General features: G+C 45.8%; 1 protein-coding gene across 3 annotated transcripts in view; it reads left to right on the forward strand.

The window, feature by feature from the left end:
* The window catches only part of TBXAS1 (thromboxane A synthase 1), a 165,228-nt gene that overhangs the window by 27,450 nt on the left and 120,556 nt on the right, over positions 1 to 17,222 (forward strand). The window contains exon 1 of one of the 3 annotated variants that reach the window (XM_047695483.1): positions 8,881 to 8,950. The exons of the other annotated variants lie outside the window; for them this stretch is intronic. Coding sequence (XP_047551439.1) covers positions 8,901 to 8,950 — 50 coding nt within the window. The 5' untranslated portion in view covers positions 8,881 to 8,900. Of the gene's footprint in view, positions 1 to 8,880; positions 8,951 to 17,222 lie in introns of those variants that run through there. 3 annotated transcript variants of the gene reach the window in all.

Raw genomic sequence — 17,222 nt, forward strand, 5'->3', positions numbered from 1 at the left:
ACAGAGAGATCACAAGCAGGCAGAGAGGCAGGCAGAGAGAGAGGAGGAAGCAGGCTTCCTGCCGAGCAGAGAGCCCGATGCGGGGCTCGATCCCAGGACTCTGAGATCATGACCTGAGTCCAAGGCAGCGGCTTAACCCACTGAGCCACCCAGGCGCCCCGCCAATCTACATTCTTGACAGTCTCGTTTCCTAAATGGTGCTTGAATTATTCTTTCCTCTTTCTCTCTTCTACTACTGCCATCCAGAATTTCAAGAGCATCTCTTGGCTGGAAATAGCCTCCTGACTGGCTTCCTTGCCTCCTGCCTGTGTCCCTCAACTTTGTCCTGCAACTCTGCAGCCAGAAGCACACCACAGGAGCCCACCACTGTCCTGCAGAAAACCCTTCCATGGCACCCGCCCCGCCTAGGGGATGAAGGCTCCAGGGCCTGCAGCCTCTCCTCCCCCTCTCTGAGCTGATCCCTTCCCCCTCTGCCTGTTCATCTCCCAGCGCTTCTCACCAGACCCTCTCCTCTCTGGTGCTCACAGTTCCTTCCAGACACCATGCTGTTTACCACCCATATCCCTCTACTGGGGTGCCCTCTCCAGCTCGGGTCAGGTGGGACCCTCTGCATTCCCTGTGCTCCTGGCCCCACTGCATTTGGTCCCTTCTCTTGCTCTCCACTCATCTAACGTGAGCTCCCCAAAGGCAGGACTTGGCCTTACACACCTTCCATCTTCCAGCATTGTGCCTGGGCCACTTGATACATTTCTATTGGGTAAATAAACACTCAGACTTCTTGTTGAGCTAAGCTGAATTGAGAGATACATATAGAATTCTATATCTAGAATTCAGTGTGGCCTGGGCTTGGCATATAGGGACTCCCAGTACAAGCTAGTTGTTCTTTGCTGCTATGGATATTATCATAGAGAATTTCCATTCATTTTTGGCCATGTACCACTGCAACGAGCTACCACTCTCATTTGTTATATAACAAAATGTCACCAACTTGAACGCTGGATCTTAAGAAAAGATTCTGTCTTTACAATTCAGGCGAGCCTGGGCTGTGGGAGAATTTCATCTCTGCACTATTGATAAGGGAAGGGTTCCTAGACAAAATCATCGTGCAGAGGTGACTATGGCACCCATCTGGGAAATCCAAGGACCCTTAGGCACTTGAGCAGCGTGTCGGTTCTCCAGCACGGTCTTTGAAACCTCACCAAAACCCACTTCACTCTTGGCTGCCTTTCTGTGCTTGCGCAATGGTCCAGAGCGTGAGCTTTGGAACCAGACTGCCTGGATTCAAAAGCCCTGGCTAGCCTTGCAAACTTGAGCAAGTTGGTAAGGTCTCTGCATCTCAGTGTCCCCATTTGTGAGATAAGCACAGTAACTGTGCTTGCCTCCTAGCGTGTTTGCAAGGGTCAATGAGTTAAGACATCGAATAGATGGGCTGGGCCCAGCAATGTTCAATAAGTGATAGCTAGTTATTACTGGATCGCTGCAGGCTTATACCCCATAATAATTATGTAGATCCAGGGGAGATGGCTCATGATTTTGTTTTCAATTTCAGTCAATTGATTAAATAATTTTAACGCCCTTCCGAATTCCCCCATGCTCTTCAGGAGTGCACTGAAGTGAAAAAGTGGGGACAGCCGTATTTCACATAAGTGGCCTTGTTGTGAGTGACCTTGGGCTTCTTTTACCAGGTTGCTTTTTGACCTTGAACAAGTAAGATGAGGTGCAAAATACCTGTTGGGTTTAGCGACTAAGAAGTCTTAGGTGCTGTTGGAGATGGCCATGGACAGGGTGGTGGGGACAGGAGCCAGAAAATGCAGCAGGTTTTGAAGCAGCCGGGAAGGAAGGTGATGGAGAAGAGATGGGACTAAGGTCTGAGATGTCAGCTGCCTTCCTGAGCTTTAGTTTCTAATGATAGAGTGGAGACAGAGTCATCCTGCCCTTGTCTCCTTAAAAGGGGAGTATGAGTACCTCATGATCGGTAAATCTTATATCCACATATATTATTAGTCTGCCGATGCCAGTTTGTATCTCCTAGTTGTAGATGTTTAAAAAGAGAAGAAAATCTATTTCTTGAAAAGTGCTTTACAAATCAAGCTTTAAACCCAATGCGCTTTCCAGAAACATGTAAAATTTTCCTACGACAAAATTTACATTTCTCCTCTGGTCTGAACAGTACCTGCACAATTCTCTTGGCCATTTCGTCTTTGTCTCACTGGTTGACACCTGCCTCGCCCATGGGTTTGAGAACTGGAAATGTAAGTGAGGCATATCAAATCCGTACATAAATCCTGGGAAGTCTTCCTCTACTCTCTCTCATAGACCAGACCTTTTGTTTCCTGCACACTCCTGTCTAAGCCCTCACCTTCATTACCCCTTAACTATGACACTGTAATGTTTTCTTGTAGATTTTAATCCCTCTCATCTTAAAATACCCAAGTAAGCCAGCCAGCCAACCAACTAACCAACTAACCATCTCTTCTTTGTCTGCGGGTTTCACTCATCTACCACTACACTCATCCTTCTCTTTCCAGCCACGAGGCTAGAAAGAGGACCCTACACTTGCTCACATTCTCATCTCCCATTCACCCTTCAGCCCCACTGAAATGACTCCCTCCAAGGCCACTCCTAAATGGAATTAACATTTCCACATCCTTCTCTTTCTTTAGAGATTTGTAATATTTGACTCTGCCACATCTAGTCTCTATTACTGTTGGGTGCCTGCCAGAGACCTCAGTAGTGCAGGGGTAGAAAAGAGGCAGAGTACCTTGATTATGATCCAGTGGCCTCATTTTACAGATGAGGAAATGAATGAGCAGAGAAGTCAGGAGAATTGACCTGTATTAGCTACAGCTGCAATGCTGTGTAACAAACCACCCTAAGCTCATTGGCAAACAACAGCATTCATTTTTCTCAGAGTCTGTGGGTTGGGGGGGTTAGTTCTGTTCTGGGCTGCGGGTGGGGTTCAGATCTGATCCATATGTGTTGGTAATGGGGCCCAGGCTGAAGAGGATAGGTGGGGGGAAAACTCTACTCCTGACAGATTACAAGAAAGCAAAAGATGCCAGGGGAAATGATGCCTCTTGAGGCCTCAGTCTGGAAGTGGTTTAATGTCACTTCTGCCTGTATTTCTCTGGATAAGGTAAGTGATATGCCCAAGCCCAACATTCATGGGGTGGGGGAAGAAGACACCACCCACCATAATGGGAGGTACTTGAAAGCTGTCCAATAAAGGGCGATGATATGGGATTTTGATACAGGGAGGGCATGAAGAATTGCAAGCAATGATTCAATTACTGTATGCTCCAAGATTTCACATCTGGGTTCTGATCTCTGGCAAAGCAGAAAGAGGCCATGAGTGACAAAACAAAATAAGAGAAATAAAAACAAAGAACCAACAAACAAAACCTTAAAGCTACCAGACACCTGGATTTTTACTGTAAATGAAGACAGTGACCTCTGAAAAAAAGAACAGACATTGGTGGGGAATTTGGCAGCTGAGACACTGAGATGGCGGGTCTTGGCGGGTCTTGGCCGTGGAGTGACAAGCTGACACCAACAGTACTAACGTCGGGTCATGAGCTCAGGGGAGGGGCTCAGGTTGACCGGAACCGAGCCTGGGGATGTGCCTGGGAATTTCTGGTGAACAGGCATCAGAGGCCAGGAGCAGACAGATGACAGTGCTGGAAAATACTCTGAGAAGAACAAATAGTGATTCAGGAGATGAGGCAGGGAAGGGAGTGGCTGACCCATCAGGGACCCAACTCCAGGCTAGAAAAGCAGGATGGAAGGGAGGCATTGCTGAAGTCCAGAAGACCCGAAGAAGCCTGGGTGTAGAAAACCGAGTGTGTCCACCCTATCCTGAAATATATTACAACCAGGGGACATCCTTGTAAATTGTGAGCTGCAGTGTTTAGGATAAATTTATTGTTCTATGCTGGGCAGTAAATTTTGGGGTGCTGTTATACCAAGACATGGCTATGGCTGAAGACAGAAATAGCTCCAGAATTGTTTTAAATATTCTCATGGGTGCTAAGGCCTACTGTGTTATTAAGAATATATATATATATATATATATATATATATATATATATATATATGTTTTAGGATTATCTCTTGCCCTTCAAGAAAGTAACCCTTGGTGCTGGCTGGTGGTTATAAGATGAAAGGGTGTAACCCAGTATCACAAAGCCTGTTACACAGGGTGAGTTTCACTCAGGTTTTCAAAGACAAAGAAAGACTTTAAACTCACTTCCGGGCTCCTCCCTGTCATATACTTGTATACACTGTTCTCTACAAAGCTGTTGGCAGATCTGAACAGGGGACTCCTCTTGCCGTCCGAAAGCAGCCACAAGATTTTGTTTCCTTTTTCCTTATAAACCAGGAATGCTGAGTAAAACAGCTAAACACAGATGAGTTCATGTAATGATACATACCAGAAGAGCCAGGGCACCTGGGTGGCTCAGTCGGTTAAGCAGCAGCTGCTGGTTTTGGCTCAGGTCATGGTCTCAGTGTCCTGTGATCAGCCACATGGGGCTCCCTGCTCAGCGGGGAGTCTGGTTCCTCTTTCCCTCTGCCCTCCCCTCGCTTGCACATTCTCTGTCTCCCTCTCAAATAAATGAATAAATCTTAACAACAACAACAACAACAACAACAGCAAAAATCACAAAAGTGTCCCCACATCCCAGCCAGCAAACAACAAAGCCTAGCTTTCAGAATGAGCTGGGGGAAAAATGTTTTTGAATTAGTGTCTTCTTTCATTAGGGTCAGTTTCTTTCTATCTCCTTTTTCCCTGTCCCCAGAGTGGCCAGGAAGATCTGTCCCCACCCACACACACATATGGGTTACTCCCTTCAGGCTTTTTTCAGGACTGCTGACAGCTCTGATGGTCTCTGCCCTGAGTTGAGTCGTGTCCCCCCAAAATACACGTCCACCGGGAACCTCAGCATGTGGCCTTAGTTGGGAATATGGTCTTTGCAGATGCAAACAAGTTCAGGGGAGGTCACAGTGGATTCGAGTGGGCCCTAATCCATGAGTGACTGTGCTTATAAGAAGAGGGACCCTGGAGGCAGACACAGCTAAAGTGAAGAAGATCTGAGGTCACAGACACACAGGTGACAATGGAGGCAGGCTTGGAGGGATGTGGCTACAAGCCAAGGACTCTAGGGATTGCCAGCAACCCCAGAAACTAGGAAGAGCAAGGAAGGGTCCTTTCCTAGAGCCTCAGAGACCATATCCCTCCTGACACCTGGATGTCAGACTCTAGCCTCCAGAGCACCTAGAGAACACGGTTCCGTGGTTGTAATCCCTCAGTCTGGGTTACTTTTCTTTTCTCTTGCTCCTAGGAGACTCCTGTAGTCTCCTTTTTCTTATTGGCCTTGCTGAGCCAGAGCAGACCCATCAGAGGCCTGGCTGGAGGCTCAGCCCCCTCCATCAGTCAGACCAAGACCTGGGCTGTGCCCTTGGGGCCAGGCTCTAAGCCTCAGTTTCCCCATCTATGTGGTGGACATAACAAGAATGTGGTTGGAGAGGAAAGGGCACAGTGCTTGATACAATGCCTAATCCATAGCAAGAGCTTGGGAAATGTTTCCTATCATTGGCCATGTCTTTCTGATAGCTCTACATCCATTTTCATCCCCCTTAGCTAGAAACTTTCCTGATTTTATTCTTCAGTAAAAGCCAAGTAGGTCCTACATATATGCTTGGTCAGGAGAGAGGGCATCTGGCCCAGTGCCTAGCACAGAGGAGGCACTAACTACTTAATGGAATCAAGAACAGAGCAACCAAAGCTTGTTTCAATCATAGGGAAGAGCAGCTTACAGACTTTACAAGGCTCAGTAACCAGCTTGAAAAACGCAAGGTGAAACTTTGGAAGAAGGATGTACTTGAATTAAACACTTGAATTAAAGTGGCTCACACTGGGGCAAGGGCGATGTGGCAGCCAGTTCCCAAGATGACTCCTAATGATCCCTGTTCCCCCCCCCCGCCCCCGCCATTTTCACAGTCGTGCACAGTACCCTCCCCCACTGTATCAGGGTCAGCCATGTGACCAATAAAATACAACCAAGGTGACGATCTGTCACTTCCAAGATTAGGTTGTAAAAGATTGAGTCTGCCATCTTGGGCTCCCCCACCCCTGCCTCCCTTCGACCGCTTGCTCAGCGGGGAGCGAGATGGCCCATAGAACAGCGCTACAGAAAGGCTCGTGGGCGATGTCCACCAATAGCTACATAAGTGAGCATGGAAGCAGATTCCCCAGGCCCAGGCAAGCCTCAGATCAATGCTGCCTCAGTGGACAGCTTGACTGTAACCTAATGGGAGACCCAGAGCCAACACCCCTGGGGGAGCCCGTGCCCAGATTTTTGACCGGCACACAAACACTGTGTGAGGTAATAAATATGTGTTGCTTTAAGCCACTTTGGTTTTGGAGTAATTTGTTACACAGCAATAAATAGCCAGTACAAATGATGAGCTAAGAATGGCCAGGATAAGGCTGGGCAGGAGACAGTAATTATACAAGAGACTGTAAGGTATAGGAGGCAGGTAAGAGGCCTAACCCAGATGGGCTGGCTATGGGGAAGGTCAGGCTGATTCTGTAGGTCTGCACCTCTGAACCAGGGCCCAGAGGCGTAAGAGCCAGAACCAACCATGCTGATGAGCAAAGGGCATCGGGACTCTTGGTGATCTTAGACTGGGGCTATTATTGCCTTCTGACCTTTTCCATACAATTTCCAGTTGGTCCTGTGGTTCTTCACCATCGCTAGGAGATGAGCAAAGGCCACAGGGTCAACTTGCTAAGAGTTAGGTCAATGCTGAGATTTGGGGACTACAGTAACAAACAAGATGCAATGGGATTATAAACATTTTGAAACACTCACAGTATCCTTTTGTTATCTCAATTGCCTAAGCATTTTAAGCCATCTGCAAAGCTGGGAGACAGAATTGGGTTTCCCTGGCCTGTTCCAGGCTATTGGGCAGGTCGCAGTTCAATAGAAAGATGGCAGTATTGGCTGGGTTCATGAAGATATAACCTCAAATCCAATTGGAAAATATATATATATTTTAAAGATTTTATTTATTCATCTGAAAGACAGAGATCACAAGTAGGCAGAGAGGCAGGCAGAGAGAGAGGAGGAAGCAGGCTCCCCACTGAGCAGAGAGTCCGATACAGGACTTGATCCCAGGACCAGGATCATGACTTGAGCCGAAGGCAGAGGCTTTAACCCTGAGCTACCCAGGCACCCCTTATTGGCAAATTTTTTTGAGTGCCTACTAGGCAAGATACGAAAGAACAGAACCATTCCGTGCACCAGTAACCCTGTGCTCCCGTGTACCAACCTTGGTTACTTAGAGATACCGAAATTGGGCTGGCCAATGAAACAGCTGGTCTACCCTGCATAGGCCAGGCTTCACTTCGAGCTCACCAGTCCTTACTTCAAGTCTTGTGGCCCTGCTGACTCAGTGGCCAGTCTGATCAACTGATTTGATCCCAGGGGATAATGGCATCTGCCTATTCACAGGCGTCTCAGAGTCCTTAAGCCACTCTCTAGTAGACGGGTTGGGTTGTAGGCGATGGGCTGTAGGCGATGGGCGGCTCCATAAACATACAAAGGAGAGATAGTAGAGGCTGCTAGCTAAGAGCACAGACTCCAGAAACAGACATCTCAGCTGCTTACTAGCTGTGTGACCTTAGATGAATCACTTAATCATTCTGAGCCTCAGTTTTCACATCTGCAAGATGAAGAGGATCATCATAGCACCACATGCACAGAGCGTGGAGAGAAATAAGGGAGTTAACATGTGTGAAACACTTAGACCAGCTCCTGGCTTACAGGAAACACTCTGTAATTATTCGCTACTATTATGCAGGACACAGAGATGAGAGGATCCCCCTCTGTCCTCTCTGGGCTCTAATTTAATTGTCTGTTAGGGTTCACCCAAGGCAGATGTCACTCTTTCACAACAACATCTAAAGGGTTCTTTAAGGACTTCATAAAAACAAAAGGATTAACTACAGATGACTAAACCCACAGGATGGAAACAGAACGAGGTACAGTAAATAATGAATTTGGGATTGTAATCCTACAAACAATACACTGAGCTTTCTACTCTTCATTTGCAGTCCCTCCTCATTTGGGAGCCCTTGGCCAAGGAGATGGTCTCTATGTGTCAAGAACAGTCTGGGAGGGCTCCTGGAGGAGGCAGCCCTCTGGCAGAGACCTGGAGAATGATCAGGACTTTCCAAGTGGAGAAAGAGGGCAGACACACCAGGCAGGGAAGAGTGCTGGGACCAGGGTGAGGTAAGCAGGCGTCTGGGACACAAGATTTAAGAAGGTGCTCACTCTCAGGCTTGCACATTCCTGAGAGTGAGTGCCTCCTTAAATGTCACACCGTAGATCCCTCGCTGTGTCACCTTAGTCCTGGCCCTGACGAAGAGCATGGGGGAAAAGCCTGGAAGGACAAAACGAGTCGGCATAACTAGAAATGTTCCAAGTTGTGCAAGACTGCCAGAGTCTAAAGGCAGGGGAGAAGAGTCCACTTGGAGTGGCACTGAAGAGTCAGGCCAGGGCCAGATCATCCGAGGTCCTATGTGCCAAATAAAGGAGTTGAGTGTGTCTTGACAGGGAGCCAATAGAGAATTCCGAACTGGGCCACAGCATGGTCTGATTTGTGCATTAGCAGGATTCTTCTGGCACTGGTGTGGATTGGTGTGGACTGGATTATTGGATGAAGGGAGAAACCAGAGGCTGGAAGGCCAGGTCAGGACACAAAGGACTGGCCCATGCCCCAGGGAGACGATGAGTTGAAACAGGGCAGTGCCAGTTAGAAGAAAGGAGAAGAACATGCCCAAGATCTTCTGAAAGCAGAACTGACAGTACTTGACGATTGATTCCAGACAAAGATTGATGGAAAGAGTCAAAGATGACACTAAGGATACCAACTGGGGAGTTATTAGGTAAGATAAGAAGTACTTGGAAGGTTGTTAGTTACCAGGGCTTCCCCAAGTCCAAGGGATAGCCCCCCTTCCCCCATTGGTTTTCCATAGGATATACTCTGGGGGGGTGGGGGTGCTGGGATGTCTTACTCACCCTCTGTATGGTATCTACACTCTGTAAGGATTGCTGAACTGGACTGGCAGCCTTCCAGTCCCCAACCCCTCACCCTGCTCCGTGGCTTACAAGTAGCATTGGGGGTGTCAGCGTTCTTTTAAAGATGGCGGTGCAGCGGGGATCAGGCCAACATGGCAGTGTGTCCAGCCTGACCTTGGCCTGCATGACCTTGAGTCAGGGCTGCAGTATGGCTGCAAGCCAGGGCTGGACCTGAGCTGGCCTAGGGCTCTGGGAGGTAGGGGGAGGAGGGGGAGAGGCAAAAGGCAGTGAGGGCCTGTGGGGGAGGTTGGGGAAGCTTGAGCTTCCCACGAAGAGAGCCATTTTGAGGTCGGAAAGTTGGCCAGAGGGCAGGCTGAAGGGCAGCCGCGTTGAGTTGAACCCAGAGAGGCTGAAGCAGCTGAGCTGGGGGGAAGGGGGAGGTGCTCAGCAGCACCCCAGAAGCCAAGCCTGGGTAAGAGGAAGTGCTGAGGCCAGCGTTCAGAGGCAGACACGCGGACTGACTTCCTCTGACCTGGGCTCAGCCACACACACTGACCCTGTGGTTAACGAAAGCCCCCAAATCCTTCTCTACGAAGCCCTCTATGAGGCCAGGCCTCACTCTTCCTGCTCTGCATGCATTTCGTCCCATTCTCATAAACATCAAGTGAGTAAAAAAGCCAGTCTGAGCTCTTTGAGATATTAATTAAAGACACCACAGTTTCCTTATTTAACTGAGGGTTGCTACCTCATTTGGGATTATTAGCAAAGCAAGACAGCCTTTGTTGTGCTTGACAAAGTGATTAATTCAGACTCTAGGTGAATTTTTGGCTTTCTCAACATCTTTTGATGTGCTAAGGTTCCCTAGTGAGGACAAACACCATCAATTACTTAAACAAGCCATTACCTTGAGAGCACAATTATCAGTGAGGCCCAGTCTACTAATTGGCAGATAGAGAGATAAAAATGAACTCTGGGCTCTGGCCTGGACCCTTAACTGTCCACGAGGAACAAGAGTCCTTTCAGTTGTCTCCTGGTGATGCTCCCACTGACCTGGGGCCACCTAGTTCTTTTTCCACCTCTGCAAAAATACATCTCCGGTGACTTGTGTCTCTAGATCTAGAAGCTGCCTGTGTCTCTCTGATGAGAGCCTCATTCTTGTGGGCAAGGCTGCAGAACTCAGCAGTGGGGCAACTCGGAAGACGGGAGTCCCCAGGAGCAAAACTCTTTCTTGACGGGAGTTTGTAAGAAATTCAGGGGGACTTGCTTTTTACCTCTCAGGAGCCATCTATCCTCCAGCTTCCGGGTGAAGCAGGATGAGGTCGGGGCTTTTGTAAGATGCCACATCTGGGCCTACGGTCCCCTCACACATAAGGAATTCAAGGCCCAAATACAGGAGGCAGCATTTCCTTTTCAAGTGTATAAACATATAAAGTTATATGTGAATTGCTCTGTATTTAAAATTGATACGTTTAAATATGCCATAATAAATATAAATGTTTTATTTAAACATATTTATTATGAATATTTTTTGAATGCATTAAGCCATTAGTCATTTTTTTTCCTTCTCCATGCTGGAAGAGAGGTTTGAGGGGAAGACGTCATGCCTGCATTTATATATGTCATTGTTTTTTTCTCGTGTGTGTGGGGGGGGGGAGGGAGGCTCAGACGAGTTAAATTCAGTCAAATAATCAACACTTTAAAAAAATCCAAAAGTGCTTCATAAATAGCACTTAACTGATTTTATGATATAATTTAATTGTTTTGCTCTATTTTTCAAACAAAAGCTAGGTTGCCTGTGTTTTCACCTTGTGAAACTTCTCTGTGCTTCTCCTTAATTCTCGCTGGTGCAGAAGGGCAAGGCCCACTCCCAGAATCTCTTCATGGCCACCCGCGTGGCCTGGAGGCGAGTAGTGGATCAGGGGCTAAGGTGGCTTCACTGTGCCCCCTCCTTTCCTGACCACCAACTCTGACTCCCTGCCCTTTGCTGCTTCTGCCTGAGGTGCCAGCTAATCCCTGCTGGTAGGTTTTCTTGGGGTGGGATGGGCATCAGAAAACCTGAGAAAGCAGGGCCCCCTCCATGCACCCCATGCTCCCCGCTCACCAGACCTGGTTCCCCAGTCCTTCCAAAGCAGTGCAGTCTTCCCGTGCCTTCCCCTGCTGTAGGCCAGCTTTGACTCCTCTGTCCTCAGTTTAATGGTTTTCGGGAGACCGGTCATCTTTGGAGGGCCCTGTTGCCTGAAAACTAGCCGTGAGGGGATGTAATAAGCATAAGGACCGCTTGTCATTTGTTCTCAGCTTCGACAAATACCATCCAGTAGTCGGACGGAGGAAGTGCTAAGTTATCAAAATACAAAGCGTACATTTCATCTGGCACGGATGCTTCTTCGCGGCAAGGATCATAACGTAAATGCGTAATTAACTGCTTGTCATGAGCCACTGAGAGTCTGTCCGGTCCACTAGGCTGTACGTGCCATGTCCCTGTGGCCTCCCTGGCACCGGGAGCCGGGTCTGCTATGAGACATACAGGGACTGCATGTTGACCCAGTGATACTCTTCATTTGTGACATGTCAGTTCCCATTAGCCCTAACAGTGATAATGCGCTTCACCACGAGGACCTCTCCCCTTCGGGAGGGTAAACTACTATCATAGGGTAGAAGCAGACCAGCAATGGCAGAAGCAGACCAGCTCTCCTCGGTTCTGAGAAAGGGAAGGACAGGATGATGAGATTCATTCACTCTAATTCTGCACGTGCGCCCTGGGAAAGATGCTTCAGCATCCTCTGGCCATGCCGTTACGCCATCAGCTGAGCTGGGGCAACTGAGACAGAGCACATTAAAAAAAATGTCACCTGCTTGGACCATCCTCGAGAGCCGGGTCTTTCCACCAGTGGCCTGTGGACCACCCATGGCACAACAGTCCTTCTAGGGGGTTCACAGACCTCAAAAGTTTTCCATGGTAAGGTGTTGATTTTTACCATTACTTTTTCTTTTTGGAAGTGGTAATGGTTTTCATTTATGGCCACGACATAGTTTCCTTTTAAATGAATGCATTTAAGTTTATTTAAAGGAAATGGGGAAGCAAGTAACAGCAGAGGAGATTTGTAGATATGACAGAATTGTAAAGATGTTCTACAAATGACTGAATTTAGAAGTTTAATGTCTTCATACCGATTGAGATTTATTGACTCAACCGACTCTCCTGCTCTGAAAAGATGGGATAAAAATGGAAAAGTTAGCTCTCTGTGCTATAATAGTCATCAACTGGATGACTTATTCTTTGTTTAAAGAAAATTGTAGTATCTTCTTTAAAATATTTATCTGTTGGCTGTTCAGGCGGTAGAGCCAGCAAAGCCTAGTTCAGTGATGGCCCAGACAGAGGCTGTGTCATATGAGCCTTGAGTCCGCCTCTGCCCCACCCCCAAGGAGCTGTACCACCCAGTTCTCTCTAAACAGGAAGCCCTGATGATCTCACTGTCCCCACAGAGACATTTCCCCTTTTCAGGCACACTCCAAAATAAAGTCAGGATATACACACAATATAAGGTGATATGGCAACTGAATAATGACTCCCAAAGATGTCCAGGTCCAAATCCCTGGAAACTGTGAATGCCATTTAGATGGCAAAAGGGACTTTGAGGATGTGATTAAGGCTCTTGAGATGGGGAAGGTGTCCTGCATTCCCCGCGTGGGCCCTAAATGTAATCACAAGGGCCCTTATGAGAGGGATGCAGGAGTCAGAATCAGAGACATTAATGTGGTTACTGAAAGTAGAGATTGGAGAGATGTGGCCATAAGCCAAGGAGGCAAAGAACTGATACTCCCCTGGTCGGAAAGAAACAGCCCTGGTGACATCTTAACTTTAGACTACCAAGATTGATTCTGGACTATGGACCTCCAGAACTGTAAGATAATACATTGTTTTGTTTTAAACCATCAGCTTTGTGGTTGTTTGTTACAGCAACAATAGGAAACTAATACAGCTAGGAGAGCTTACTTTAAAAATTTCCTTCACTTGCTTTTTTTTTTTAAATTAAATTAAATTTTTTGTGTGTGTTCCAAGATTCATTGTTTTTTTTGTCCCAAGATTCATTGTTTATGCACCACACCTAGTGCTCCATGCAATATGTGCCCTTCTTAATACCTACCACCAGGCTCACCCAACCCCCCACCACCCTCCCCTCCAAAACCCTCAGTTTGTTTCTCAGAGTTCATAGTCTCACATGGTTCATCTCCCCCTCTGATTTCCCCCAACTCACTTCTCCTCTCCTTCACCCAACGTCCTTCACGTTATTCCTTATGCTCTACAAGTAAGTGAAACCATATGATAATTGACTCTCTCTGCTTGACTTATTTCACTCAGCATAATCTCCTCCAGTCCTATCCATGTTGATACAAAAGTTGGGTATTCATCCTTTCTGATGGAGGTATAATATACTTTCTTTTTTAATTTTATTTTTTAAATTTAAATTCAATTAATTAACATATAGTATATTAGTCTCAGAAGCAGAGTCAGTGATTCCTTAGTCTCATATGATACCCAGTGTTCATTTTATCACATGCCCTCCTTAACTCCCATCACCCAGTTACCCCATCCCCCAACCCCTCCCCTCCAGCAACCCTCAGTTCATTTCCTATGATTAAGAGTCTCTAATGGTTTGTCTCACTCTCTGATTTGATCTTGTGTTATTTTTCTCTCCCTTCCCCTATGATCCTCTGTTTTGCTTCTTAAATGCCACATATGAATGAGATCATATGATAACTGTCATTCTCTGATTGACTTCTTCCACTTGGCATAATATCCTCTACTTCCATCTATGTCATTGCAAATGGCAAGATTTCTTTTTTCTTTTCTTTGCTGGCTGAGTAGTATTCCATTGTGTGTGTGTGTATCTATATATCTATATATACAGATATATATACCACATCTTCTTTATCCATTCATCTGTTGATGGACATCTGGGCTTTTTCCATAGTTTGGCTATTGTGGACGTTGCTGCTATAAACATTGGGGTGCATGTGTCCCTTTGTACCTTTGGGGTAAATATCAGTAGTGCAATTGCTGGGTCATAGGGTAGCTCTCTTTTCAACTTTTTGAGGTACCTCCATACTGTTTTCCAGAGTGGCTGCACCTGCTTGCATTCCCACCAACAGTGTAGGAGGGTTCCTCTTTCTCTGCAACCTCTCCAACATCTGTCATCACCTGACTTGCTGATGATTCTAGCCATTCTGATTTGTGTGAGGTGGAAAAATTCCCTCACTTTCTAATAGGATTCACCATACTGATCTTTTTTGTAGGTACCACTAGACATTTAAAATAATACTAATTACAGAGGAGTCAATTAAAAAGTTTCAGGATCTATTTATGTTTTTGAATAGACATTCATGTGATTGAAGTATCAAAATAGTATCATGAAGTATCACCAAGAAGTACAGTGAAAAGTCTTTCTCCTCTTAGGATCCCTAGAAATCATTTTCCACTAAACAGAACCAGGGCTTCTTGGGAAAGTGGATAATCTAGGTCTAGGGCAAGAAATGTACAAGATGAACCTGGAGCATCTTGTCATTTCAGAAAGCAAGAAAGACATTCTATCAAAAATACTCAGGAGCAAACTTATAAATGCTCCCACTAGCCAAAGATGGGACAATTTGATGAATAAAATGATGATTGCAATGGACCAAAGAGCATCAAATATTTTTAAATCCATGAATTCATAAGGACACAAAATATCATGAGTTACTAATGTAAGATGTTACAGAATCAACTCATTATTTTGAAAACTAACAATAAAAGGAAAGACTTGAACATTGATCCTACTTTTCTTTCTTTTTTTTTTAAGATTTTATTTTATTTATTTGACAGACAGAGATCACAAGCAGGCAGAGAGGGAGGCAGAGAGAGAGAGAGGAGGAAGCAGGCTCCCTGCGGAGCAGAGAGCCCGATGTGGGGCTCGATCCCAGGACCCTGGGATCATGACCTGAGCCGAAGGCAGAGGCTTTAACCCACTGAACCACCCAGGCGCCCCGATCCTACTTTTCTTATATGAACAGTTCCTCAGAGTAATTGTAGCAGAAGAGGGTAAATTCAGAATTATTCCAGCTAATAAGTGCAGAAGAAATATCGGCATTTTGCAGCTTCTAATGAATTAATAGATCTAGGTGATAATCCTCACAGCAGCTAAGATCACAATAAAAGAGAAAAATAGACATTATCAATCTCCCGTAGAGCAGTCTTGCAGAAGAAGCCTCTGGATCAGTGGTTTCCAAACTTGGAACACCACAATCACCTGAGGATCTTTTTAAAATTCCAGAGCCCAAGCGACACCCTAAATAATTAAGTCACCACTGGGGGTGGCGGTGGGACACAAAATGAGAATATTCTGAAGGTTCTCGGGGTGCAGACAAATTCAAGAACCAATGGTTTAGATCTCACTACCAGACTGGGACTGAAGAACATGTTGAACTACACCAGAGGAAGCAACCAGTGAAAATCAGACTATGGGAAAACCTACAAGACACAACCTGTTCTGTTTATAAAAAATGCAAGAGGAAAAAAGGTGGGTGTGAGGAAGTTGAGGGAAATTTAGAGACTTGAGACTTAAAAGGCCTCTGACCCAATTACAACATATAGAAATTATTTAGGTCCTCATTCAATAATCATACTGTAAAATTATGAGACAATTGGGGAAATTTAAATGCTGACTATGGATAATATTGTGTCTTGATGACTTTCCAACTTTGCTGCATAGTATACTATTCAATATGCATAATGATTTATTTAATAATGCATAAAGATTTATTTAAACAGCCCCAAACTGACAGATATCTAGGTTGTTTCCAGTCTTTCCATGTTGTAGAAATGCTGAAACGAATACCCCTCTATATACGTATATGTTCAAGTATATGGGTAGAACAAATTCCTAGAAGTGAATTTGATGGGTCAAAGGGAAATGCATATGCTAGATACTAGCAGATCATCCTCCTCTGGGCTTGTACCAGGGTAGAAGCAGTGGAGATGGAGAGAAGTGGGCAGATATGATAAGAGTGTATGTAAAGTATGAAAAATGAAAGAAAAGGCTAAATCAGGTCTAATATCAGTCAGCTTCAGGTAAGTTTCACATGGATAGCAACTGCCTCCAATCTCAGTGATTTACATCAACAAATATTTATTTCTTGCCCCCACGAAATGTCCAGGATGGGCCACTTTGAGCTCTGGTCCTCCTCGTCTTCATAACAGGACCCAGGCTTCTGGAACAACTCTCACTTGGGAGAGTAGTGGTCTCATGGTATAGGGGAAAATATCAAATGGCTCACCACGTGCTGCTCTGTTGAGTTCTGCTTGGATGTGGCACACATCGTGTCTGTTCATGTTCAGTTGGCCAAAAAAAGTCATATAACCCAACCTATTGTAAATGGGCTGGAGATGTATAACCCTCTACCTAACCCGGGTAGTCATATTTTAAACAATCACACACTCGACCATGTCTCAGATGTTTCTGGCTTGAGCAACTGGTGGATTGTGATTGCAACAGTGACATTGAGATGACTGGGCAGGATGAAATTTAGAGGGAAAACTAAATTCAGGTCTAGATATGTTAAGTTTAATGTGCCTAATAGACATTAAAAGGGTGCAGCCAATTTGGCAGTTGGATAAAGAAGAGTTCAGTGGAGAGAATGGAACTAGACATGGAAATGTGGAAGTTAGTGATGTATAGGGGTATGTAAGCTGATGAGACTATTAGAAGGAAAGGAGCCAGCAAAGACACCAAGAAGCAGCTGCTGAGGTCGAAGGAGTGCCAACAGGGAGCATGAGGAAGAGAATGATTCAGGAAGAAGAAACTGTTCATCTGTGCCAAATGCTGCTCAGAGGTCAAGTACAAAGACTGGCAAGGAATCACTGATTGACCCGGTCAGGATCATGGGTGACCCTGACAAAGGCAGTCCCAGTGAAGTGGTGGGTACACAAAATGTAGTTGGAACAGCTGGAGAAGAGACTAGGGGTGTAGAAGGGAAGAGAACAAGTCTAGATAATGCTTTCCAAGGAAGTTACCGGCAAGGAAGGAAGAAACACAAGGCAATAACTAGAATCGAAGGAATTTGCCCTTTTTCCTCCAAGATGGAAGATACTGCAACATGTCTGTA

The sequence above is a fragment of the Lutra lutra genome, chromosome 11, assembly GCF_902655055.1.
Source record: "Lutra lutra chromosome 11, mLutLut1.2, whole genome shotgun sequence".
NCBI classification, from domain to species: Eukaryota; Metazoa; Chordata; class Mammalia; order Carnivora; family Mustelidae; genus Lutra; species Lutra lutra.